Source organism: Balaenoptera ricei, chromosome 17 (assembly GCF_028023285.1).
Source record: "Balaenoptera ricei isolate mBalRic1 chromosome 17, mBalRic1.hap2, whole genome shotgun sequence".
Taxonomy (NCBI): Eukaryota; Metazoa; Chordata; class Mammalia; order Artiodactyla; family Balaenopteridae; genus Balaenoptera; species Balaenoptera ricei.
The window spans coordinates 18849498-18876287 of NC_082655.1; the positions used below are offsets into that span (position 1 = coordinate 18849498).

General features: G+C 35.9%; 2 protein-coding genes across 3 annotated transcripts in view; one reads left to right on the plus strand and one right to left on the minus strand.

The window, feature by feature from the left end:
- MTBP (MDM2 binding protein) overlaps nucleotides 1-792 on the minus strand; it is a 67317-nt gene extending 66525 nt beyond the window's left edge. For both annotated transcript variants that reach the window (XM_059901511.1, XM_059901510.1), the window contains exon 1: nucleotides 647-792. In XM_059901511.1, the coding sequence (XP_059757494.1) occupies nucleotides 647-764 (118 nt within the window). In that variant the 5' untranslated portion in view covers nucleotides 765-792. The remainder of the gene's footprint in view (nucleotides 1-646) is intronic.
- Nucleotides 793-1038: 246 nt separating this feature from the next.
- The window catches only part of MRPL13 (mitochondrial ribosomal protein L13), a 37521-nt gene continuing 11769 nt past the window's right edge, over nucleotides 1039-26790 (plus strand). Inside the window, exons 1-5 of the mRNA XM_059901684.1 lie at nucleotides 1039-1163; nucleotides 4891-5014; nucleotides 11344-11437; nucleotides 14137-14197; nucleotides 20415-20501. Of these exons, the coding sequence (XP_059757667.1) occupies nucleotides 1080-1163; nucleotides 4891-5014; nucleotides 11344-11437; nucleotides 14137-14197; nucleotides 20415-20501 (450 nt within the window). The 5' untranslated portion in view covers nucleotides 1039-1079. The remainder of the gene's footprint in view (nucleotides 1164-4890; nucleotides 5015-11343; nucleotides 11438-14136; nucleotides 14198-20414; nucleotides 20502-26790) is intronic.

The window sequence follows — 26790 nt, forward strand, 5'->3', positions numbered from 1 at the left end:
AGCACAGAAAATAGGTAAAGCTCCCGGTTTGCACATGCCTGCCAGTTAACACAAATCCAAACTTCCCCCAAAAGAATAATTTTAAACGGAGAAGGAAAATCCTGTTACAATACTCTGTACACAACCACATACATTTCCTCCTCAAAATGCCGATCTATCAAAACAAGCTAAATAAAATGCAATACAGATTCTAGACAGGAGCACCAAAAAGCAGTGCATTCTCAAACGGTCGTAATTGTCTTAAATTTATAATTTGTTTTTTAACTTAGTTTATGTGTGGAATGTGTCCTCCCGTTAGGATGTAAACTCTAGGAGAGTAAGACCCTTTTCCAGCTTGTTCCTTTCTGTATTACCTGCATTTGGAACACAGGAGGCAGAACTACCTATTGAATGCATATATGTCCAAAGAACAGAAATTCCACTTCCAAGGCGTAGGGAATTTATTCAGTTAAATATTTACTGTGTCGGAAACTTCTGAGCGCTGGAATCTTGCATCCACAATTTTGTCCCTATTTTTCTACGGAGATAATATTTTTTTCAACCCTTACCAGGTCGATCCCAGATACAGTCACAGCAGCAGAACTTGATCACAATTTTTTTCTCCTCCCTGCAAGCCGTTCCCGCTCTTTCTCAGCCCAGCGCTTACCTGGCTGTTTCTCGGTACCCTCAGCGGACGAAGCCCCTGGCCCATGCTCCGCCACCGCACCCGCCGCCGACGGGACTTTTTCTTCCTCCCAGATCACTAGGAGTAGGTACCGATCCATCTCTCAGGGCTGAGACCCCGTTTCAGCTCTCGGCTTCCACATCCAAACAGCCCCGCGCTACTGACGCACTTCCGGTTCCTTCTACTTAGGTCGGCTGGAAACTGTGTGTCCTCCATTGGTTTTCCGCAGCTTTTCCAGCAAGCGAGTTATTTTCGGGGGCTATTCTCTCAATAACTAGATCATTTCCTCGCTTCATGACGAAACTGCTACGGTGGGAAGATTGGAGGAGATGCAGGAAAAGCAGAGAAGCAGACGAGTGCTGGCTTGTCTAGGATCTGTTATACTCGGCTACATGCGTTTCCCGCCGGGCCCGTGATGCTGCGGGACAGGTCTTGGATCCTGGAAAAAGGACTGTCCTGCTACTGGGGAAACATGTCGAGTTTTTCTAGGGCGCCCCAGGTGAGCTCGCACTCTTGTAGCTCGATGGCATTCATTACGCTGGCAGAAGGAGGTCGGATTTAGTGAAGCTGAGTAGGATGGGAAGCCGGGTCCTTGGGCCCGGAAATGCTTCGGTGAAGCACAAACGGTGGTGATTCTGACCGCCACTTGCTGTCGTTTTCTTGGTACTCCTACCCTCCCCTTTTCAGTCAACCCTTTTCGTGTTTCTTTTTACCCACCTCGGGAAGAAGGAGGGAAGGTCAGAGAGGTAATAAGCTGGATCATATAGGGCATTGTAGACTATTGTAAGAGTTTGATTTACTGAACAAAATAAGGGGAGTAACACGATCTCGCTTAAGTGTTAAAAGGAGCACTACGACTGCTGAGTTGAGAATAGACTGTGTAGAGATGGGGATTGGTGGAGAAGAGAAGCAAAGAATCTGTTTGGAGGCTATTGAAAATAATCCAGGCTAGACATGATGGTGGCACAAACTAGACTTAGTAACTGTGTAGAGTTGAAAAGTGGTCACGTTCCGTTTGAAGGTGGATCCAACAGGATTTCCTGAAGGACTGTATGTGCGCCGACAGCAAAAGAAAAAACAAGAATTATTCCAAGGTTTTTTGTTTCAGCAACCAGAAGAACGTTCCATCAACTGAGATAGGCAAGGCTGAGATTGAAGCAGGTTTCAGGAGGAAGAGCAGGAGTTGGTCTAAGCTGCCTCTTAGTCTAGTCCTGCTCCAAGTGTGATTCCTTCCTTGGACTGTTTGTTACCTGTCCCTAATGAGGAAAATACAGAAAGTAAAATTAAACATTAAAAAACTGTAGCAATTTGACATTGTGGCAGTATTTTAATTGTTTTATCAAAGGTTTTTTTTTTTTTTTTCCCCTATCAGGTATTGGTCTGCAATGGACTGGGGGAAAACTAGTCTTCTGCTACATATGGTTTAAGAAGCACTGTAGTGTATATGCCAGGTGGGCAATTGAATGCAAGTGTAGAGTTCAGGAAAGAGGTCCAGGCTGGAGATGTAAATTAGGGAATCATAAACATACAGATGGCATTTAAAGTTATGGGTCTGGATGAAGTCTGTGTGGAAATGTGTAAAGAGAAGATAGGATTTAAAGTCCAAATCAGGATATTAGGAGAGGGAAAGGAGGGGCTACTGATCATTTTGCTGGGGCAATGGCATAAAATGGGGTTGTCTTAGACAAAGTGGTCAATATGGTTTTCCTATGAAGAAGCCAAATTCATTTTAGTGCCCCAACAGGTTTTTTTTGTTTTTACTTTGTAAAAATCTTTTCTCGTTTGGTTTCTATTGGCATTATACAGATCCATGTATTTACATCTTTGTTAGTTATCCTCTTTTTTTCTTCCTTTTCTTGGCCTCTGAGAGTGTCTTTTTTGTTTGTTTGTTTTTAAAATTTATTTATTTATTTTTGGCTGCATTGGGTCTTCTTGACTAGCTTGCCAAGAACAGTTCTGGAACATTTCAACATTTCAGAGGCAAGAGAAAGAGAGAACTAGCATGATAGGAAAACAAAACAAAACAAAGCAATAGAGGGTGGTGTCCTGGAAATCAAGTGAAGAAGGAATACCCAGGAGAGGGGAATGATCAACTGTGTCAAAGACAGAATTGACCAATGGATTTAGTAATGTGAAGGTCATGGTAAACTTGGCAGGCAGTAGTGTGCTGGTGATGGTGTGGGAAGATAAAAGCCAGGGTGGAGTAGGCTGAAGAGAGAATGAGGAGAGACAAATTAAAGACAACTCTTTGCAAGAGTTTGCTACAAAGAAGAGGAAAGAAATGAGGCAGTTGCTGGTAGGGAAGGGAGGTCAGGAGTTTGTTTGTTTTTATGGATAATTTTAATCATACACAAAAGTAGATATCACCCAATTTCAAAAGTCTCACAGCCAATATCATTTAATCTGTACCCCCATTCATTTCCTTTTCTTACTTATGAATTTGAGGTAAACCTCAGACTCATATTATTTCATCAGTAAATATTTCAATATGTTCTTTACAAGATAAGGATTTTTAAAAAAATTCCATTACCATTTATCAAAGCTAAATGGAAATTTAACAGCAATTCCTTAGTATCATCAGATATCCAGTATGTGTTCAAGTTTCCAATTTTCTCACACATATCATGTATATTATATAAATACATAATATTTTTAGTTTCTTCCTTTGGATTAGGATCCAAAGTAGCAATAAGTTGCTATTTTTTTAATGTCTCTCTCAATAATAGTTTCCTTTTCCTGTCTTTTTTTCTTACAGTTTATTGAAGAAACAAGTTGTCCTGTAGACAATTGAATTGAATTTTTTTTTTTTTTTTTTTTAGTTCATAAACTGAGAGAGGTATGGAAAGTATATGGGCTAGAAGCTCTTTATTTGCAAAGGACATGATCATCTGTATAAAAAATGGAATTTACAAAAAGTTACTAGAACTGATAAATGAGTTTAGCAAGGTTGCAGGATACAAGACCAAAATACAAAAAGGTAGTGTATTTCTATATACTAGCAACAATCAGAAATTTAAATTAAAAATACAATACCATTTACAATGGCATCAAAATATATGAAATAAACTTGACAAAAGATGTAAAAGGGGAATGGGGTAGAGACTAGAAAAATGAGAACAGGAAAACAGCAGATTGGTAAGCAGTTTTTTTTTTTTTTAATGTGTGTTTTAATTAATTAATTTATTTATGGCTGTGTTGGGTCTTCGTTTCTGTGCAAGGGCTTTCTCTAGTTGCAGCAAGCGGGGGCCACTCCTCATCGCGGTGCGCGGGCCTCTCACCATCCCGGCCTCTCTTGCTGCGGAGCACAAGCTCCAGACGCGCAGGCTCAGTAATTGTGGCTCACGGGCCTAGTTGCTCCGCGGCATGTGGGATCCTCCCAGACCAGGGCTCGAACCCGTGTCCCCTGCATTGGCAGGCAGACTCTCAACCACTGCACCACCAGGGAAGCCCAGTAAGCAGTTTTATAAGCTGATTTGAGATTTGTGATAATTAAATTTAAGATAAAACCAGCGAGCCTAATTGTACTTTTTCCAGCATGTTTGGCTGCTTGTGTATATCCATAGAGAAAGCATATGATCAAGATCTTTCTGGCCTGTAATTTTCTTAGAGTTTGAAGACAGTGATGGATACTGCAAAGACAGCGGTTTAGTCCTGAGGCAGCCTAAGATGTCTATCTAAGGCAGTTTTTTAAAATTTAAGTTTATTCAACATCATCCATCTATGCTTTTCCAGCTACATTCTGCTATTTAACTCTCCCTTGGAATTAAACTCCTGAATAGTCTTCAGTTCGTAATTGGCCACTCATCTTTCAATGTTAATGTACCTTCCAATCTCAAAATATTTTTGAAGACCTTCATAAACAACTTCTACTTTCATAAGAGCTTTTCATGACCCCTCCAGATACTATTCTATATGGCACAAAAAATAATAAGTCATAATGTAAAGGGAAATAATATCTTTGGAATGTTTTTAAAAGAGCATAATCCATATTGTTAATAGAAAAGCAGGCAGGAAAGATTACTGTGTTAATCTTTGCAGAATAATGAGAAAAGATCTCCCTTTTCCAGAAATAGAAATGAGAACAAAACAAAAAAATTAGTGATAGGATCTTTTTTCATAATAATTATTGATGCTAACTGTAGATTACGTGTGATGGTATATAATAGCAAACTCAGTTGTTTCCATTTAATTAGAATTTTCTTTGTCTCCTCTTCTGTCTTTTCAAGCAATGGGCCACTTTTGCTCGAGTTTGGTATCTCTTAGATGGGAAAATGCAGCCCCCTGGCAAACTTGCTGCCCTGGCATCAGTTAAACTTCAAGGATTGCATAAACCTATGTACCATCAACTGAGTGAGTATCATTTTAGACCTGTTATTGGTAATCACAGTTTTCATGTCAGGATAGAATTTTGAAGATGTTTGACTGGGCTGTTTTTTGTTGTTTTTTTAAATATTTAAATATTTATTTATTTTTGGCTGCGTTGGGTCTTTGTTGCTGCGCGCAGGCTTTCTCTAGCTGTGGCGAGCGGGGGCTTCTCTTCCTTGCGGTGTGCGAGCTTCTCATTGCGGTGGCTTCTCTTGTTGTGGAGCACGGGCTCTAGGCACGTGGGCTTCAGTAGTTGTGGCACATGGGCTCAGTAGTTGTGGCTTGCGGGCTCTAGAGCACAGGCTCAGTAGTTGTGGCGCCTGGGCTTAGTTGCTCCGCGGCATGTGGGATCTTCCCGGACCAGGGCTCGAACCGGTGTAACCTACCTTGGCCGGCAGATTCTTAACCACTGTGCCACCAGGGAAGCCCTGGGCTGTTTTAAGGATCTCTTTTTTCCTGAGGATCCCTTATTCCATTCTTGACAAAAACCTGTTGGGGGCGGGACATCCCTGGTGAAGCAGTGGTTAAGAATCCGCCTGCCAATGCAGGGGACGTGAGTTCGAGCCCTGGTCTGGGAAGATCCCACATGCCGCGGAGCAACTAAGCCCGTGAGTCACAACTACTGAAGCCAACGTGCCACAACTATGGAGCCCACGCACCTAGAGCCCGTGCTCCGCAACAAGAGAAGCCACTGCAATGGGAAGCCCGCGCACCGCAACGAAGAGCAGGCCCCGCTCACGGCAACTAGAGAAAGCCCGCGCACAGCAACAAAGACCCAACGCAAGCAAAAATAAATAAATAAATAAATATATTTTAAAAACAAACAAACAAAAAAAACCTGTTGGGGCACTAAAATGAATTTGGCTTCTTCATAGGAAAACCATATTGACCACTTTGTCTAAGACAACCCCATTTTATGCCATTGCCCCAGCAAAATGATCAGTAGCCCCTCCTTTCCCTCTCCTAATATCCTGATTTGGACTTTAAATTAAATGTTCACTCTTAAACATGTTTCTTCATGTGGCAACATGCATTTCAATAGAGTTTTTGAAAATGAGCAAATAAGCTTGCCCTCTCTTTGAAAAAACCCTTTCCTCCAGAAAGATATGTAGGGCTAGCTAGCTAGGCATGGAAAGTTACTTTTCCCTGTTTTGAATTAATAGATTTGCTCTTCTGTGTCCTTTTTCCAAAACAAAACAAAACAGTTGCTTTCATGCTAAAAGCCTTCTGCTTATCACAGGTAGTTGTGATTGACTTCACTTTCCTAGGCACTTCCTGTCCCCCTGTAAGATCCAAGTATCACTTCTTACTCTTCATCTTGCTTGACCTGTCAACAGCATTTTTTGCAGTTGATCACAGTTTTAACTTTATTTTGAAACATGAAATATACAAAGATATATTTAGATGGATAGAGATGCATTCCTCTACCTATATATAAATATAGATAATATTTTAAAGAAAATTAATAATAATGGTGGTGAAATGAATACCCATACACTCAGCATTTGGGTTGTTTTCCTCTTTTTTGCTGTTACAAACAACATTGCTATCAGTATTCTTGTACCTTTTTCCCAGGGCACATGTGGAAGAGTTTCTCTGAGGTCTGTCTGTAGGACAGGAATTACTGGGTTTAAAATGGGAACCTAGTTAGTCTTTATATGCAGGTGTTTTCATTATTCCTCATCTCAGTAACATTGATATTGTCGTTCTTTTTAATGTTGACTACTCTGGTAAATGGGATATGCTCTTTCTTGCTGGTTTTAATTTGCATTTTCCTGATTGCACATGAAGCTGAGAATCTTTTCATTTGTTTATTGGCCTTTTATCATTTCCCATTTTGTGAAAGGTCTATGCATTTCTTTTTCCCATTTTTCCATGGAATTGTTTGTCCTTTACTTCTTTCTAACTTCTATTATAAAAATTTTCACATTTTCAGAAAAGTTCAAAGAGTAGTACAGTGAATTTCTCTATACCAGCCACCTAGATTACACAATTATTAATATTTTATCATATTTTTTTACTTGATCATTTGAAAATAAATTACAGATATCATTATACCTCCCCCTAAATATTTCAGCATATGTCGCCCAAGAACAAAGATATTCTCCTGTGTAACCCAAATGCCATTATCACACCTAAATATTAATTTTTATAGCCCTTCCTGTATATATGGCCATCGTTTGTCATATTGTTTTTCTGGGAAATTGTATGTCAGTTTTCAAATAAACATGTTTACAGTGATTATGAACACATGAAACATACTTAATAAATGCTGATTAAACCAGTATATGTTAGAAAAAACTTAAAACAACATATTTGTAAATTGAAAATTGCGTGCAGTTTGTTTTGATTTTAGTGACATCTTATGGACATGAAAAGTCCAAAGTTTTGCTGATAAAAGCCAGATATTAAATATAGTGAAACAAAAATGCAATTCAGTCTTTAAGAAGTAAATTTCTAATTTCATAGAAAAGCTATTCTCCATTACCAGGGAAGGGTGGCCGGACAGGCAGCCACAAAAGCTCCTCTGGTGTTCTAGCAGCACGCTTGCTCATCAGTACTTAAGGAATACTTTTGCAGTAATGACGTGCTTGTAAGGAAGCAGAACTTTAATTCAGTGGACAGATAAGTGCTACACTTTAAGAAGAATTAGGTGGCTACTACTGATTCCACCTTCTCTCAAATTTTGTGAAAGGAAGGCATTCTTCTCCTAACTCCAGATCATCTTGATCTTGACCCAGACCACCGTTTCCATAAAAAAATAACCTAATAAATGGAACGTTGGTTTGCCACAGCATCTCACAAAGTCCATGGACCTGTATGTATGTTCAGATACATAACATATACAATATTTGAACCATTTTATAGGCACTCCCTTCTCCTTCTGATTAGAGCTGCCCTCCTGAATGGGAGACTTGGGAGCTCTCTGAACATGTTTGCTTTTCACTGATACAGGAAAAGGAAGGCCACTTGGTGATTTTTGGATTGTGCCTTATTCTTCACGAGGACTCCATTCTTTTCACTGCCTACAAATTAATCAGTTGAGGAGAACCATATGAGCATTTAAAAGAAGCAAAGGGAAACCTTTCTTAAGCATTATCTAAAGTTATTAGATCATCTTAAAATACTTCTGGTGCACATGGAATGAAATCAAACGAAAGTTTCACACAGTTCTTAAAGGTTAATGTTATGAATGTTAGCACACCAAACAATTCTAACAATTCACTAGTCTAATCTCTGGTATTCTGCCTTGCGTTATTTATTTAAATCTTTTAAGGATTTGTTAGAAAAAAAAGTTTAGAATGCTCTTCTTAAAGTTACGCAGCTAATGTATTTTTCTCTCTTACTATTCAGTTGTGTCAGTCTATTTCAAATGTTAACTATGCATTGTTTAAATTTTACAGTCTTCTTTTAAAAAAATTTTTATTCATTTATTTATGGCTGTGTTGGGTCTTCGTTTCTGCGCAAGGGCTTTCTCTAGTTGCAGCGAGCGGGGGCCACTCCTCATCGCGGTGCGCGGGCCTCTCACTAGCGTGGCCTCTCTTGTTGCGGAGCACAGGCTCCAGACACGCAGGCTCAGTAATTGTGGCTCACGGGCCCAGTTGCTCCGCGGCATGTGGGGTCTTCTCAGACCAGGTCTCGAACCCGTGTCCCCTGCATTGGCAGGCAGATTCTCAACCACTGCGCCACCAGGGAAGCCCCGGGAAGCCCCCGAAATTTTACAGTCTTAATCACACATTTATTCTTCATCTCACTCCTAGAATATCATTGTACAAAGCACTGAAGCTTTTTGCTCCAGGTTATATCTAGAATGCATGCCTCTTTTAGAAGGAATATTTACACATTATCATAAATTTGAACAACACACCTTGTTCCTATCACAACGTCTTTACACTCAGTAGATTTTGTGGTAACTTACATGATCATCGGTCACATTAGCCCTGCAGAAGTTCAGGGATGCTAAAAAAAATGTTGAAGTAGGCATTTGGACATTTGTCCTTCAAGGCTGGAAACAAACAAGACATTTGTCCTTCAAGGCTGGAAACAAACATAAAGGCCAAAGCCAAACTTTGTTGCTTATCACTAAATTGGCACAGCTATTTTTCAAACGTTTCTCAAACCAAATCTTGTAAGGAGACCCAATATGTAAAAGCAGTGTTGCACTGGATGAAGGAGACCTTAGATTCCCTGACATAAACCTTTGAGTTTTCCCTTTGATTGAATTAGTTTGAATTTTATTTGGCCATTTAATTTAGCACCTAATATTATAAAAAGAAATCAAATAAGGTCAGAAATCTAAGTTGATAAATTTTTGTAAATAAACTCAATTCCTTTTTCTAAAAATTGCTTATTACTAAACTTTAACTTTTAAAAAAAAAGTTTCTGAGTTTGAAAGATATTAATTAACTTCCACCATCTCTTGATCAGGCAGTAGAGTTCCAATTTATATGTATTTGGTGCATATTGTAAAACGTAAAATGTTTCAATTAAAATTTTAAAATGACATATATCTATTTATTTGGATTAACAGAAATTTAGGTAGAAATGATTGCACTATATCCAGGATTTTAGGCTTTAATCATAATATTGGCTTCTGTTTTAATAAGTAGTGCACTTAAAAAAGATTTAATTGCTGGTTGGTTTTAATTAGAGACAGTGGAGAAGTGCTTCTAAGAATTATTAAATACAGTAGAGATTTGGCATAAGTTATTAAGGGAGAATAATTTTTCCCAGATTAGATGTTCATAGCTTAGAGCTGAAAGAACACAATTTTCACCTGATTTGTGGTATTCTTTCTAATGTCCCTTGAAAGATCCTTTTTGAAGTAAAAATGTGTTTTGAATGGCACAAAATGCTTTTTGCATATTTGAAGCTTAAACAACATTTAAAAAATAAATTCAGGTTTATTAGAAAGTTAAAGATTCCATTTTTCCTCCAAATAGGTGTCACAGAAAGAGCCTGAACAGGGAGTTACATACCTTGGTGTGAGCTTTGACAAATCACTTAATCTTAACAAGCCTTAGCTTCTTCAACTCTAAGTGTCCGGTTGAAAGCTAACATAATTTCGGCATTATTTGGGACTGTGTAGGTATCTTCTCACCCTCTTCATTTGTTCTTCAGGTTCATTTGCCCAGCTGCCTTAGTAGCCCACCATGGGTCACTTTTGGGAACTTTAGTCACTTAATTTGCCAAATAGTCAAACTTTCCTTTTCAACCAGCTAACAGCAAGCTTCCCATTCCCAGATCTTTCCTTCACACCCCTGGATTCCCTTACACTCTAGTGAAGAAAACTCACCTGCTTTATCCTCTTTCCTTTACCCTTGTCTTATATAAACTATGAACTTCTCACTGAAAATTCTGTCATTCAAATTCAAGCTCTGCATAGACTCTTATAATGTAATCTTCATTTTTGAGATACTGTACTTACTTATACTTACTTTTTCAGTGGTGATTTTTTTCAAATAAATAACCTTCAAGAATCTTTTGAAGTTTGTTTTTCTATTAGTAGAATAGGCATTTAATAAATGTTTCTGACTACTTGATTTTGTCATGTACAGTGACTTGTGAAAACTTACATGTTGACTTTTTAGGGTGTTTTTTAGATGAACAGCCAGGCCTAGGGGTACTTTTCACTGGAAAATTAATCCAAAACATATATTTTGATTTTCAGATCATCTGTTGCATCAAGTATATGTGTACTCATAGTTGCTAGTGGCAGTTTAAATTTAACTAGTTAAATGTGTTTGGAAAAAACCTTGGGTTAGTAATTAAGCATAAGATCCTAGTATTCTTTTCTCTGAATTTGAAAAGAATAATCAATTGTGATGTTTTACATTTGTTTCCAATTTACCTGTTGGTAAAACAAACCGTTTTTCATCTATATGCATATTGTTTTCATTTTCTCTTTTATTTTTAAGGGAAAATTTGTATGAGATATTTAAAAGTGGTGAAGTGTAATTATTAATAGTACATTTTAATGAAGTGTAATTGTTAATCGGCAGAGAAAATAGGAGTAACAGTAGTTTGCCTTTAAAAGATGTGTCATTGTTATTGGCATCTTTATTGAATTCTCTTTTACCTTCCAGTGTTGAGATTTTCCAACTGTCTAGCCAACTCTTTCTGTGCTTAGATGTTACGTGAAAGAGAAACATAAATCTATTCAATGATTTTGATGTTGCACTGTGACTTGCTTTATATTTTTTGATGTGTTTTTTGGACTTTGATAAGCTTTATAAAAAACCAAGCTCACTTTTTCTTAAAGTCAAGAATTTTCATATAAAATCTTTTTTTTTCTTTGTTCTTTTTAAATCTAGGTGACTGTGGAGATCATGTTGTCATAATGAACACAAGGCACATTGCATTTTCTGGAAACAAATGGGAACAAAAAGTGTACTCCTCACATACTGGGTAAGATAATGCTTTTGTCAGGGAAGATAGGCAGTTGAATATATATTACTTTAAGAATATTATTGGTCTTATTTAAAAAAAAAAGTTTTTTCAAAATTTAAGAAAATACCAATTTTGTTCATGCCACATGTATGATCTACTCAATCAAAAAAACCGCAATACTGTACCAAATACTCATGATTACCTGAGAGTATTTGTTTTTCCTGGAAGCTTTTCATTTAACCTCTCTGATCTAGATTCTTCTCATTTTTTAGTCAGTCTTCTCACTTCTTTCTTTCTGTTTCCTATAATTCATCTTACTGCTGTTTCCAGAACCATCTTGAACTTCTAAAAGTACATGAGATGTTGAAAGAATGGTGAGTGAAATCCCAAGTTTGGAAGATACCTAAAATCTCCACAACATGCCTTTGAAGTTATTTATAGGTCTGCCTCTCTGAATAATAGCAATCTCCTAGCTCATGAGGCAGCCCATTCATTCTGCCTTTGATGTGGTCTAAATTTTAGAAAAATCTCAATGCGATTGAGTCATCATCTGTTTTTCTCTAGCTTTCAGAATGGTCTTAGTCCTTTTTTGGACAGTGTAAAATTATATCTTCCACATGACATCCTTCAGATAGTTTTGAGACAATGATCAGCAAGTACCCACTGATCTGTCTTTTCTCTAGACTAAACACCTGTAGTTCCTTCAAAGTTCTTTTTATGGCTTCCCTTCAGATGTCTTATCTCCATTATATCTTGGTCACTGTTCTCTGAGTGCAATCACTGCTTATCAGTATCTTTCTTAACTAAATACACTCACCTGGCTGTGTTTTAATGGTTTTCTGGTATAATGTGACTCCACCATCTTTCAGTTATGCAATCTTCTATTGTAGTAGAACTTTCCTTCAAGGCCATATCACTATGTGCTACACCGAGTTTCTCCATCAGCTAAAACTCATAAGTCTTTTTCAAACATGCTGCTGTTCAACCATGTATCCTCCTTGCTGTGTATTTTAGTTGCATTCTAATCAACTGCAGTAACTTAAGTTAACTCCATGTAAATTCTATCTCTGGCCTTTTAAGATCTTTTGAGATGTTGATTATGTCATGTAATGTGTTAGTTAACCCCTCAGTTACAGGTCATGTACAAATTTAATTAAGCATACCTTCTTCAGTATCATGCAAGATATGATTAAAAATGTTGGCTTTTCATTCTTGATCAAAATTATTTTTTTTTTATTTCCAAGTGCACCTTCATCTTAGACAGGCAGACTTTGATATTCCCATCTGTTTCTTTTCCTCTTGCCCAAGTAGGTCTTAAATGCTTGGAATAACTTTTTTGCTTCCATTAGCCAGCCTTTGCCCATTCCTACACTTAAACACTTTCGTGAACTCTTTATTTAATGTAACAAAAATGAATTCACATCCATCTTTAGTAATTTTTACTGTTGGTAAATCTCTATATATAAACCAAGTTTTATAAAATTTACAGGTAATTGGGAAAGAAATATGAAAATGCAAGATAACAATATGATAAAACATAAAGTATTTTTTTCCCGGAGAGAAAGAATACAGGAATAGAAGTCTAGACAGGTATTTCTTTTTCTGAGGCTGAAATTCCATGAAGCAAATGAAAGAGCATCAGTCTGAAAATTATCCATCTTTCTCAGCAAATTTCTAAATTTGCTTTCTTAAGTTTTATTCCTAAAACGTGGTTCTCTAAATCATCTTTAAAATGTTTTCAAGTCTTGTTGAAAAAAACTTATAAAAGGAATCATATTTAGGTAATCTGACATTTTTCTTGCAGAGTCTACTGCCTTTACATTTTATTTTTCCCTTCCTCAAAAATCATTAAGGCTTTATCCATCCATTCAGTGTAATAAAACCTTGCATCTGTATGTTGTTTTTGTTTTAAATTTCTTAAGCACTGTCACTTGACTCTCATAAAAATCTTGAGAGGTAGATGGGGCAGATATTATCATTTTTCTTATATGAGCAAACTCATATATAAAGAGATGAAATGAATTGCCTAATATTATACTGGTAGCCACAGGCAAAACCTAGATTCCAGACCTGGATCTGGGGTATTCAAGTTACCAAGATGCCTCCAGTATTATCCCAAATATTTTTTTTAATCTACATTTTATATATAATTTTGATCGGAACACAATGAAATATTTTATTACTTAGAACCAACATATGACTTCCTGTTAATAGGAGACAGGAGCACGACTTGTTTAGAGTATTAACTTGCCTTCAGAACCAGGTAGTCTACCACTATTGTCTCCAAACCTGACCCCTAGCTTATTCACTTTGTCTGATTTGTCAGGGAATGTGAAACATTTTGGCACTTTGCTTTTTTTTTTAAATTCAAGCAGTGATAAACTAAGCAGTGATAAAAATGTTTGACTGAATGAGTGAATGAATGAATGATGAATAACTTTAAATTCCAGTAGAAATATAAATAGTTCGCCAAGAAATTTTCTAAGATGTGGAACTTTTTATGAAATAATGATTGCTAATTTGACCACTTAAGAGAATAGCATTTCAAATAACATAGGTTACTGCTTAATTTTTAAGACATTGATGAACAGCATAGTTTCGAGAAACAAGTATAATTTCATAATAAAAATAGTTTTCATATTATAAAAGAATGTTCATTTCAAGAATACTGTACCATAGCCTAATCCCAATTTTAATGTCTTTGTTTCTTTTAATAGCTACCCAGGTGGATTTAGACAAGTAACAGCTGCTCAGCTTCACCAGAAGGATCCAGTGGCAGTAAGTTTATAGTATTTTTTATTATATCACACAAGTTTTGATAGGTATTATTTCGTTATCATTCAATTCTATATGTTTTCTAATTATTATTTAGTAGGTTTTACATTTAGTCAAAGAATTTTGATGCTTTTCTTTTTAATTTCTTAACATCTGCATGATCACCTAGAATATGATATGATCGCTGAAAATGTTTGGGGGAGACAGATGTATGTATGTATGTGTGTATATATGTTTATATTTCCCTTATATCAAATATGCTAAGTGTGTTGTTCCAATCTGATATTCTCGTTGACTTTTTTGTTGTTGTTGTTCACTTGATTTACTGATTACCTGAGAGAGTTATGTTAAAACCTCAATTGTGGATTTATTAATTTTTCCTTGTAGTTCTGTCAGTTTTTTGCTCTGTATGTTTTGAAGATTTAGTGTTAGATGAATTAATTTGTTTGGGATTATAATCTTCTTAAGGAGTTGATCAGGGTATATACTGACTCTCTTTATCTCCAGTAATGCTTTTCAACTTGAGGTCTGTTCTTTTTATATATTAATATAGCTATATCAACCAATTTTTAAATTTTGTTTGCCTCATATATCATTTTACAGTTTAATTTTAAACTTTACTGAGCTAGATTTTATCTTCTTTTTTATCCCCTTCTTTCTTGCCTTCTTTTGGATTGACTGAGTTTGCTTATTAGAAGTCTAGGATTAATCAATATCTTTACTTTCCTCAAAATCAAATCAAGGCCCCTAGAAGATTATCAATACCTATTCTCCCTTTCAATCTGTATATTTTCTCTGTTCAAGATTTTTAAAAACCCTTAAAATTCAGCATTCTTGTTATTGTCTTATACTGTTACTGATTCTTTATGGGCTTCTTTGCTTACGATCGCTTCTTGTAACTGGGATCAATGTCCTTCTCCTCGAAGTACTTCTTGTTGACATTCCTATCATAACATTCTGAATAGTGAACTCTCCTCTTCTGTCTGAAGCTATATTTTTGCCTTCATTCTTGAAAGATAGTTTTGTTTATATATGCAATTCTAGGATAACAGATTTTTTTCTCTCAGCTTTTTGAAACTGTTATTCACATAGATTTTAGAGTCCACTATTACTGCTGATATCAGATGTCACTTTAATTGTTTCTTTGTGTGTATTCTGTCTTTTCTTTCTGAATACTTTTAAGATCTTTTCTTTGGCTTTGGTTTTTATGTTTCTTTTTGAGCTTTGTTATTTGTTTTGCTTGAGGATTGGTGTCTTCCGAAAACTCGTCAGCTCTTCTATGTATCTTCTAATATCAGCTCCCTTTATTCTCTGTCCTTTCCCTTTGGAAATCAGATTATACATACATATACAAATAATTTCAATTATCGTATTTTTTTCCTTTTCTTGAAGCTTTTACTGTTTGTTTCTTTTTCAAATTTGCTGGTCGGTTTTGACAGTCTTCTGTTCCCTTTGTCATACTTTGGTTCCCTTTTATATTTCTTTAAACATATTAAACGTAATTCTTAGCATTTATGTCTGATTCTGATATTTATGATCTTTGTGGGTTTGCAATTTATTGTTTCTGTTCAGGATACTTGGAAAGTATATGTACCTTGGAACTTCATCTCTGGGAATTTTTGAGACCTACGTTAAAAATGAATTTCTTCAAAAAAGATTTACTTAGCTTCTGGCAGGTACATGGGGCCATATATCTATGTATACACATACATATATATATATATATGTATATATATGGCATCCTGAGACCTCTTTAAGCTATACTTTCGACCTCTGGATTTTGATCCCCATAAAAAGGGTGAATTTGGGGCCTCAAAGCCTTATAAGGTCAGGTTCATAGTTTAGCAGTTATCTATCAGGAAAGACTTTTGTTTTTTCATTTCCCCACTCAACACCCTGAGTATTGCCTTTCTGTTGAGAAGCTAGGTTTATGAGGTCATCTTGATCCTCCCTCCTAACCCCAAAGTCATAGTCCTCTAAAACCCAAGCCCTGCACTAAACTGATGCCCTCAAGGCCAATGCCAGCCCTAGGGCTCTTTTGTTCTTTCTTTTACTTTTGGCCTCTAGTCAGTTCCATGCTTTTAAAAAGATTTCAAAAGCAATACTGTTAACGTCACTAATGTTTATTATTTTATCATTAGAGTTATATACTGGGAGAAGTTTCTAATCCAAATGCTTGTCCTCAGTATTGCTAAAAGCAGATCCTCCTTTTGCCATTTCACAGTTTTATTTTTTCTTCCTTAACTCTTGATAACCTAGTCTTTAAACCGTACTCCTAGATTTGGTAGCATTTTCCCCACTGGGACCTGTTTTAGCTTTTTACTTAAATGAGCAAAGTGTTAGACTGTGAAGACACTCCTTTTTTACTTCCCTAAAATGGTAAATAAAAATAAACGTCTAGGGGCTTCCCTGGTGGCGCAGTGGTTGAGAATCCGCCTGCCAATGCAGGGGACACGGGTTCGAGCCCTGGTCTGGGAGGATCCCACATGCCGCGGAGCAACTGGGCCCGTGAACCACAACTGCTGAGCCTGCGCGTCTGGAGCCCGTGCTCCGCAACAAGAGAGGCCGCGATGGTGAGAGGCCCGCGCACCGCGATGAGGAGTGGCCCCCGCTTGCCACAACTAGAGAAAGCCCTTGCACAGAAACGAAGACCCAACGCGGCCAAAAATAAATAAATAAATAAATAAAAAATAAAGGAATTCCTTTTAAATAAATAAATAAATGTCTATTGTCAGGATGCAACCATTTGTTTGGTGTTGTACTGCCTATAATTTTCTTGGCAAAGGTGGGGGGGGGGAAGGGCATGTTTATTACTATAAGGTCTGACATGACATTTAGACGTTCCATGCTTTACTGTTTATTTTTACCTTTTTTTTTAAAAATTTATTTATTTATTTATTTTTGGCTGCGTTGGGTCTTCGTTTCTGTGCGAGGGCTTTCTCCAGTTGCGGCAAGCGGGGGCCACTCTTCATCGCGGTGCGCGGGCCTCTCACTATCGCAGCCTCTCTTGTTGCGGAGCACAGGCTCCAGACGCGCAGGCTCAATTACTTTTTATAATTATAAAAACATACTCAGAAATTGCTTCTTAAGAAATATTTAACGTTCTGCTTTATAATTCATGTGTCTTTAGATTATCACGGGTCAAAATAAAGTATCCTATTTTGACTATTAATATGGATTGCATATAATAGTAGTAAAAAGTTGTTAGGGCTACTGGTAATATATACCACAACTTTTACAACAAATTATAGTTTTAATACTTATAAATGTTTCAATGTTTTTAAAATTAGCTTCTAGTTTATTCAGGTATGCTAACTATACACTAGGAGGCAGTATAGTCCAACTTTTGATGTTAAGAATTTGGCTTTGGATAACATTTGTAGAAATAGTTTCAAATTATTTTTTATGAACAAAGATTGAAATGCATTGCAAAATGTTTGATGACGGCTTGGAAAATATTTAGAGTTAAATCCATTTGAATTTTTACCTCATTAAAAGATCTTAATTTTTTTTAAGTCTTAATTTTGATTGTGTTTCTAAAAAGAATGACATGTTAAGGAAGAGGTCAGTTATTTTACTTCCAATTGAAACACTCAGTGTTTTTCTGGAACAGTAGGTCTTCTGCCAGCAGACATAATTTGCTTATCAGTACTTGGTATATATGGCTTTTAGGAGAATTTGTTTCATGAAGCATCTTTCTGATTAGTAGTACGATCTTGGAATATTACTTGTAAAGTACATTGATTAACATATTTAAATAGTTGGCTTTTAAATATTTCAATATATTTTTATAATTACATAGAAGATCACTAATTCTAAACTCAAATAAGTATATTGATTCAGCCCTTTCCTTACATCCTTTCTCCCTCTGTCATACATTTTAGTTTCCTTAAGAGTTTCTGTGTTCTTGTATTTTTCTTCTAATATGGTTCCTTTCTTATGTTTATTCCCTCTCCTATAGTTTATAAAGATACTTTGTGCGAAACAAATGTCATGTGCCCTGGGTTACAGATTAGATGAGGAAAGTATTTAATACTTATTAACTTTACCTTGTTCTATCTTTATCACTTTCTGAATTCCTTAGAGTTTATGCTTAAGTCTATGCAGCTAGAATTACTTCATTGCATATGCAAGTTGTGTCACATTTATTTTTGGGGTATGTATATTTGTATGTCTATCATCCCCTTTTTCTCTCACCTGGCAGCTTGTAACCCTTTCATACTTTCCAGCTTTCTCTAATTTGAGTGTTATGTTTGCATTTTTTAACAGGGCATATTTTAAAAATACCAACTTGTTAATTCAAGTAAATACAACTAAATGTTTTTAAGAACATGAAAACCAAATGCCAAGTAACCCTACTAATGCAACAAAATTGCTGTTAGGATGATATTCAGAAGATATAATGACTTGCTTATCCAGACAAGATGCTGAGTAGTCTTAACATTGTCACTTTCTACTAAAGACTTTTAAAACATTAAAAATTTTAAAGACTAATATCAGTGCTGCCCAAGAGAAATTTCTGCTATGATGGAAATATTCTTTGTCTGACCACTTGAAATGTGGCTTATGTGATTCAGGAACTGAATTTCTAATTGCTTTTAATTTTAACAGTGTAAGTCTGTATTTAAATAAAGTCTCCAGAACATAAAGTCTCAACAGCACTAACACAGAAAATAGATGGGAAATATATATGGGATGCCATTAGCTTTAGTACATAGTGAGGTAGTCTGATGTGATGAGAAAATAAAAGGATCAGGAAATCCTCTTATAGTGCAATCCTATTCCAACGTGTATTGTTTTAATGGGTTTCGTTTCATACATGCCAAATGATATCCTTGAAATATGAGTAGAGATGAAAAAAATCAATTTGACTCTCCAAATGTCTATTAGTTTTATGAAGCTTTTGCAGTGTATTTGTATACACTGTATACCGGGAGGCCCCCAGGAAATTATGGAGCACAAGGTGACACTGTGTGCCTTTCTCTTGACAAAACATACAAAAAATCACATTCAGACCAACAATGAGGATAACCTTAACAAGGGGAAAAGTAAATCCTGAAAAGGTTAGTTTGCCGTCTTGGGAGTGGGTATGACAGGGAGAAGGGACTTTGTCTTCTTGATAAGTTACAGAGAGAAATACATTATAGGTGTGTTTGCATGTCCTGTATTTCTGTTCTGGGAGTAAACCAACCTGGATTGAATCTAGCACCACCACTTAATAGATACATGAAATTGAGGGGGGGGGGGCTGTTCTGTAACCTCTCTAAATTTGTTTCCTCCTCTGTGAAGTGGGACTTAGTATCGTAAACAAGGTAACAAATGTAATGCAGTGTCCACAGTACACACAGTAAGTTTTCAGCGAATGCTAGCTGGCCATTACCATTGTTATGGATTGGTGACTTACAGAGTCAGTCTCATGACTGTATGGTCAGGCACAGTTTATGAATTGGAAACCTCCTGATCTCCCACCTGGAGGAAACGGGATTAAGCCTCCCTAGGATCTGCTGTAAGCTGTATGTAACAGATTATTATTTTTTTAATAAATTTTTTAAAAATTTATTTATTTAAATAATAAATAATATTTATTATTTTAATAAATAATAAATAATATTTATTATTTAGCCAAATAATGTTGGCTGCGTTGGGTGTTCGTTGCAGTGCAGTGGCTTCTCTTGTTGCGGAGCACGGGCTCTAGGCATGCAGGCTTCAGTAGTTGCAGCACGTGGGCTTCAATAGTTGTGGCTCGCAGGTTCTAGAGAGCAGGCTCAATAGTTGTGGCGCACGGGATTAGTTGCTCCACAACATGTGGGACCTTCCCGGACCAGGGATGGAACCTGTGTCCCCTGCATTGGCAGGTGGATTCTTAACCACTGCGCCACCAGGGAAGCCCTGTAATAGATTATTTGAGCCACAGGTTCTTGTATAAGCTTAAAGAATTTTTTCTTATTCTATCTAAAATTGACACATACACAAGTTATCTGTTATCTCTTCCTTTTGTCTCTTTTCTAAATAAAAATAAACAGATTCGAAAGAAAATAGTAATGAACAAAATAATAAAAGTTACTTTTCTGTTACTGCCACATATCTGCTTAGGTCTCAGTTTCATTTCTTTCATATTCACATTGAATCTTAGCCCACTCGTTTTCATAACTATCTCTTATTGTGTTTATATCCCCAGTCACATTTTTCTTATTGAGTCCCCCATGTATCTGTTTTTCAGATTGTTAAACTAGCTATTTATGGCATGCTGCCAAAAAACCTTCACAGAAGAACTCTGATGCAGAGGTTGCATCTTTTCCCAGATGAAGTAAGTCACTGATGATACTTTCTTAAATTTTTTTTAACATCTTTATTGGAGTATAATTGCTTTACATTGGTGTGTTAGTTTCTGCTTTATAACAAAGTGAATCCGTTATACATATACATATATCCCCATATCTCTTCCCTATTGCATCTCTGTCCCTCCCACCCTCCCTATCCCGCCCCTCTAGGTGGTCACAAAGCACCAAGCTGATCTCCCTGTGCTATGCAGCTGCTTCCCACTAGCTATCTGTTTTACATTTGGTAGTGTATATATGTCCATGCCACTCTCTCACTTTGTCCCAGCTTACCCTTCCCCCTCCCCGTATCCTCAAGTCCAATCTCTAGTAGGTCTGCGTCTTTATTCCCGTCTTGCCCCTAGGTTCTTCATGACCATTTCTTTTTTTTTTTTAGATTCCGTATATATGTGTTAGCATACAGTATTTGTTTTTCTCTTTCTGACTTGCTTCACTCTGTATGACAGACTCTAGATCCATCCACCTCACTACAAATAACTCCATTTTGTTTCTTTTTATGGCTGAGTAATATTCCATTGTATATATGTGCCACATCTTCTTTATCCATTCATCTGTTGATGGACACTTAGGTTGCCTCCATGTCCTGGCTATTGTAAATAGAGCTGCAGTGAACATTGTGGTACATGACTCTTTTTGAATTATGGTTTTCTCAGGATATATGCCCAGTAGTGGGATTGCTGGGTCATATGGTAGTTCTATTTTTACTTTTTTAAGGAACCTCCATACTGTTCTCCACAGTGGCTGTATCAATTTACATTCCCACCAACAGTGCAAGAGGGTTCCCTTTTCTCCACACCCTCTCCAGCATTTATTGTTTGTAGATTTTTTGATGATGGCCATTCTGCCTGGTGTGAGGTGATACCTCATTGTAGTTTTGATTTGCATTTCTCTAATGATTAGTGATGTTGAGCATTCTTTCATGTGTTTGTTGGCAACCTGTATATCTTCTTTGGAGAAATGTCTGTTTAGGTCTGCCCATTTTTGGATTGGGTTGTTTGTTTTTTTGATATTGAGCTGCTTTCTTAAATTTTTAATTAAATATTTTCTCATTTTAAAAGTTGTTGTATTTTCAGTAATTTTATGTCAACTTCTGAAAAATTTTTGCATTTTATAGTGAATGCACTATAATAACCATTGCTTCTATTTTAAATCATAAAGTGAGCCATTATTGGACTAAAAACCAAAAATCTGTAAATTCTATATTTTCATTTTAATAACTGCTTTCTTTGGAAAAAGGAACTATAGTCTGCTTTCTTTGGAACAAGAGACTATAATTAGAGCCCCTGTTAAATTGAGGGTACTCATAGATAATTTCATGAACTACAAAAAAGTATGAATTTAGTTTACTATTTTTGTGACCTGTAGCTTCTATGAATCATAGATTAATAACTCGGCTTTGGGTGCTAATTATTTCCCATGATTTAACTTGAGAATACTTATTCCTACTCAGAATTTGTTCAGCTAAAAAGTACTTGAAAATAAAAATAGACATTTTTATCCATAACTATTATACTGGTATAAGTACTTGGTTTTTCTCTTTGGTATAATATAATGAAACACTAGAGTTTCTATAATAAAATAGTTGAGTCCAGGCCATGGAATCAGACTGCCTGAGTTTGAATACATGCCCCACCATCTACTGACTTCATGGCCATTATTATCTCTGTTTTCTCATCTGTGAAATGGGCATAATAATAGTACCTACTTCATAAGATTGCTGTAAGGGTTAGATGAGATAACATTTGTAGAGTACTTAGACCAGGCCCTGGAACAGTAAGTTCTAGTTGCTATCAATATTATGGGTTATAATTGTTTTCTTTATAGTTCCTACTAGAGGAATAAGGTAGAATTCATTCCAGAATATAAAGTTATACAACTGTTCAAGACACTTGTATGTTCTGTTGTTAGTTTAAATAATGCATGAGTAAATTATTCAGGCTTTTATCAAAGTGGCTAATTTATTACCTTTGCTTTGCATGAATTAGTAGAATAATTTCCCACTATTCACTTTACCTCTGAGGTAACGAGTATGGGAGCAGTATCATCATATAAGGATAAATGACCTTGCACATGAAATCACAAGAATTTTAAAACTCCTGTTTCTGATTGTACTTTCACATGCTTTTAGGAACCATAATTTCTACAAGGAACAAAAAAATAGTAATGTTATTTTTACCAGTTATAAGGTAGATACGTTTCAGCATAAATTACTTAAATAATTTCAGGCTATAAAATAAATGAGCCCATTTACCCAAAAATGGATTGCTAAATTTTTTATTGTCATGGCCATGGGGAAACAGGCACTCAGACATTGCTGGTAGCAGTACAAAATGGTGCAACCCACAAGGAATCTGGGGAATTAGGTTACATTTAACAAAAATACATACATAAGGAGATTCATGCTTGATCCAGCTATCTTATATATAGCAATTTACCCTGAAGATACACATACACAAGATTATTGTTTCCACATTATCTACAATAGTAAAGTAATAGAAATAAATAAATGCTTATTCATAGGAAATTGGCTAAATTATGCTATATCTATTCAATTGAGTACTGTGCAATTATAAAAAGGAATGACAAATATCATTATGATGATAAGTAATGCTTTCCAGGATGTATTGCTAAGTTAAAAAAAGCAAGGTGGAAAAGAATATAGACAGCATACTACCTATTATATGCATTTATACATATGTATGTTTATATACACACACATATATATTTATCTATCTTCTTTTTGCATAAAGAAACACAGGAAGAATAAATGAGAAAATGAAGTTGGTTACTTACTAGATCATGGGCACAAAAAGATGGAAGGAGTAGGGAAGAGGATGAGATTTTTGGAGAATACCTTTTAGATTATTATTTTTTTTTACTTTAACTTTTTTATCATGTTGAGATTTTATATATTCAAAAAATAAAAGGACAATACCAATAGAAGTAAGCAGAACTAGCGCCCAGATTGTGTTTTCTAAGTGCTATTCCCTATTAAAAGGATTATGCTTCTTCTTAGAAATGTTGTTTCTAGGTCTGGAACAAAGAAAGAAGAAGGTTATTTTGGAGTACACACATGCACAAGATTATTATTTCTGCATTGTTTATAATAGTAAAATAATAAGTAACAGAAAGTAAGATAGTGATCAAAACCCGATGGAGAAATATCAAGAGAACACAGGAGGCAGCTTGAAGTGGTGCCCACTGACCAAATATGGACTGCGTGAGCCTTGAATGATCATAATGATGGGTTACCTTGAATAGAAAACAAAAATCTATGAGCCCACAATGATAGTCCAAAAATTATTTTTAACTGATTATAATTTCCCTTCTTTCTGGAGAAGGAAAAGCTCTTCTTTAGAGAAGAATGTCATCTAAAAAATGTAGAAATAATACTGAATTAGAAAAGCCACCATTATCAGCATATTCTGTATCTATTGAGTAAAACATTATAGAACAGGATATTCACACAGTTTCAAAACATCATGTCACCGAGTACTTACTATTTAAAAAGGGAAAAGATACTTTTACGTTAAAGCCATCTGGTGAACCACCACTCATAACCAAGATATTAAATATATCATCAATATGGGACAAACTGACATCATGTGCCTCCTGCTATGAATGAAGCACTGAAGACCCAGCATAAACTATATAGTGTCCTGTCAGAAATGTTTAACCTAAATCTAATGATGAGAGTCCTACAAATCCAAAAAAAGGACATTCTGCAGCATAATTGGCCTGACCTCTTCAAAAATGTTAATTTCATAGAAGAGATAAAACAAGGAAACTCTTCAGATTAAAGGAAACTAGACCAAAGAATATATTATGTATGTTAACCAACATAATAACATAATAGCTGTAGCATGTGACCCTTGACCTTGGATAGGAAAAATTCAATTTGGGAAATTTGAATATACACTGTATATTAGAGTAAAAGGTGTTTCATCAATGTTAGTTTTCCTGAACATGAATTTGTAATGTGGTTACGTCAGAGACAATTCTTATATTTAGGAAATATACATGCTGAAATACTTAGGGATGAAATATTTGCAGACTACGCTCAAATGGTGCAGTCAAAAAGAATGTTTTTGGTGTATGTGTTTATGAATAGATAAAAAGAGAGAAAGCAATCATGTCCTATTTGAATAGTTCGTGAATTTAGGTGAAGGTTAGATGAGTGTTCACTCATTTTGGCAACTTTTCGGTAGATTTGAAATTCCTTTAAAAATTGCAAAAAAGTGGGAGTTCCCTGGCGGTCCAGTGGTTAGGCCTCCACGCTTCCACTGCCTAGGGCCCAGGTTTGATCCCTTGTCAGGGAACTAAGATCCTGCAAGCTGCGTGGCACGGTCAAAAAAAAAAAGTATAAAGAGGAAAAATTGCAAAAATGTAAATGATCACCTCGCCCCTGTGTTTCTTTTTTCTACTTTTATTCTTTTCCTTATTTCCCTCTTAGGTTCACCACCTGCTCTGTGCAGAGGACATAAACGCATAATAGAAAGTTTTTCCGGTTTCATGTGTAATGCCTAATCAGCATCTTTAATTCCTAACTTTGCATTGATTTTGTCCATTCTTTCAGTGGATTCCTTTAATAGCGGTGAAATTTGGTAAGCTCATTTCAGTCAAAATTCTATTCAATTCAGCAAACATTTACCAGGAACCCACTATGTCCCAAACTCTCTATGCTGAGTGAGCAGTTGGGAACTTTTAAAATTGTCTTTGCAAATACAAGCTAAGGATTTTTTTTAGTGGCTTCCCAAAGAAGTGTGAAATAGTCATAAATTTTCGTGAATACCAAACTGGCAGATAGACTTCTTCAGTAAGTAAAAAATAAGGACCCCTTAACAGTATTTCATGTGTCCAGGCTTCCTCTGCTTGTTCTGATTCCGTGTGCTTACACTTGCATATTTGAATATGCTGGGGAAGGGAATTTAAATATTTTTCAAATACTTTTCAGTGAAGAAACACTTCTCAATAGTATTTATTGTGTTTTGTGTATGTTGATAGTGACCCAGCCTATCCAAACCATAATTTTAAAGTCATTTTAAAAAATATTTTTTAATTTTTGCCATATTAGGTTTTAGAATGAGTTTATAGTGCAGTAGAACTCTGCGATTCTCTAAAATTATTTTTAAATTGTAGTTTGATTCTTGACATCTTGAATAACTTATTTGATGCCATGTTTTTGCCCAGATATTTGATTCCCAATTATACTATTGCTCTCTGCAGACAACCGTAATTTACTGTGTAATCATCCTTTGTTTGGAAAATGTTTAGGAACACACTAAAATGAAAAGAGGGAATTATATCTATGATCCCTGGGGAAATGCCCATAGGACACTTCCATATTGATATCTTACTATTTTTTTGATAGACTCTCCAAAATTAACTGATCATTCAGATCCACAATATAATTCTCTTTCCCTTATTTTTGTTCCATGAGCACAATATAAATGTTAATTCTTTTGGTTATTCATGCTCTTCATTTTATCATTCCCTTTATTTAGTCCAATTCCTGTTCTTTTAAGATACCTCTCAAATGTATGCTTTACTCTTTAGCTTGCTTTTCGTTACCCAAGTTCAGACTTTTTCATATTTTACCTTTCCTTTTATTTTTTGGAACATTTGGATATATGTCCAGGGGAAGGGAGTTCTGGGCAAGTGCCATTAATAAAGGCACCAGGATTTGAGTGTAGACCAACGCCTGAAAGCTGGGGAGGTTGTTTACTCAGAAGCCATGGGCATTTGTGGAGGAGTGAAGTTGGAGAGGAGGGCTTCCTGGTCTAGCCAAGGAGTTAGAACTCCATCCTGAGAGGTTTTTAGCTAAGGAGTGACTTCTTTAAAACTGCAAGCCTTTAGAAGCCATGATCTTTTTATTTTCCTTTTTATACTCAGCACCTAGCACAATTTCTAGTTCATAGAAGGAGTTCAGTAAATGCTTGTTGGCTAAATGACTCAAAGATCCAGCAGATTTTCATTTTCGAAAGTTTTTTTTGGCAACAACATGGAGCATTAATTGAAAAAGGTTGTGGCACTGGAAGCAACAGACCTTGTGCATACGCTCATCAGATGAAACACCGTGACAATGAGCCGAAGCAGTGCCTTTCTGCAGTTGAGAGGAGGGGGAAAATTTAACAATATTCAGAAAAAGTAGAACTTATTGACCAGATACTTGTCAAAATTGAAGACATCTAATGTTTCATTAGGAATAGGTTTGTCAAGATTAAAATATAGAATGTATTACTGTAATGAGATTACTTC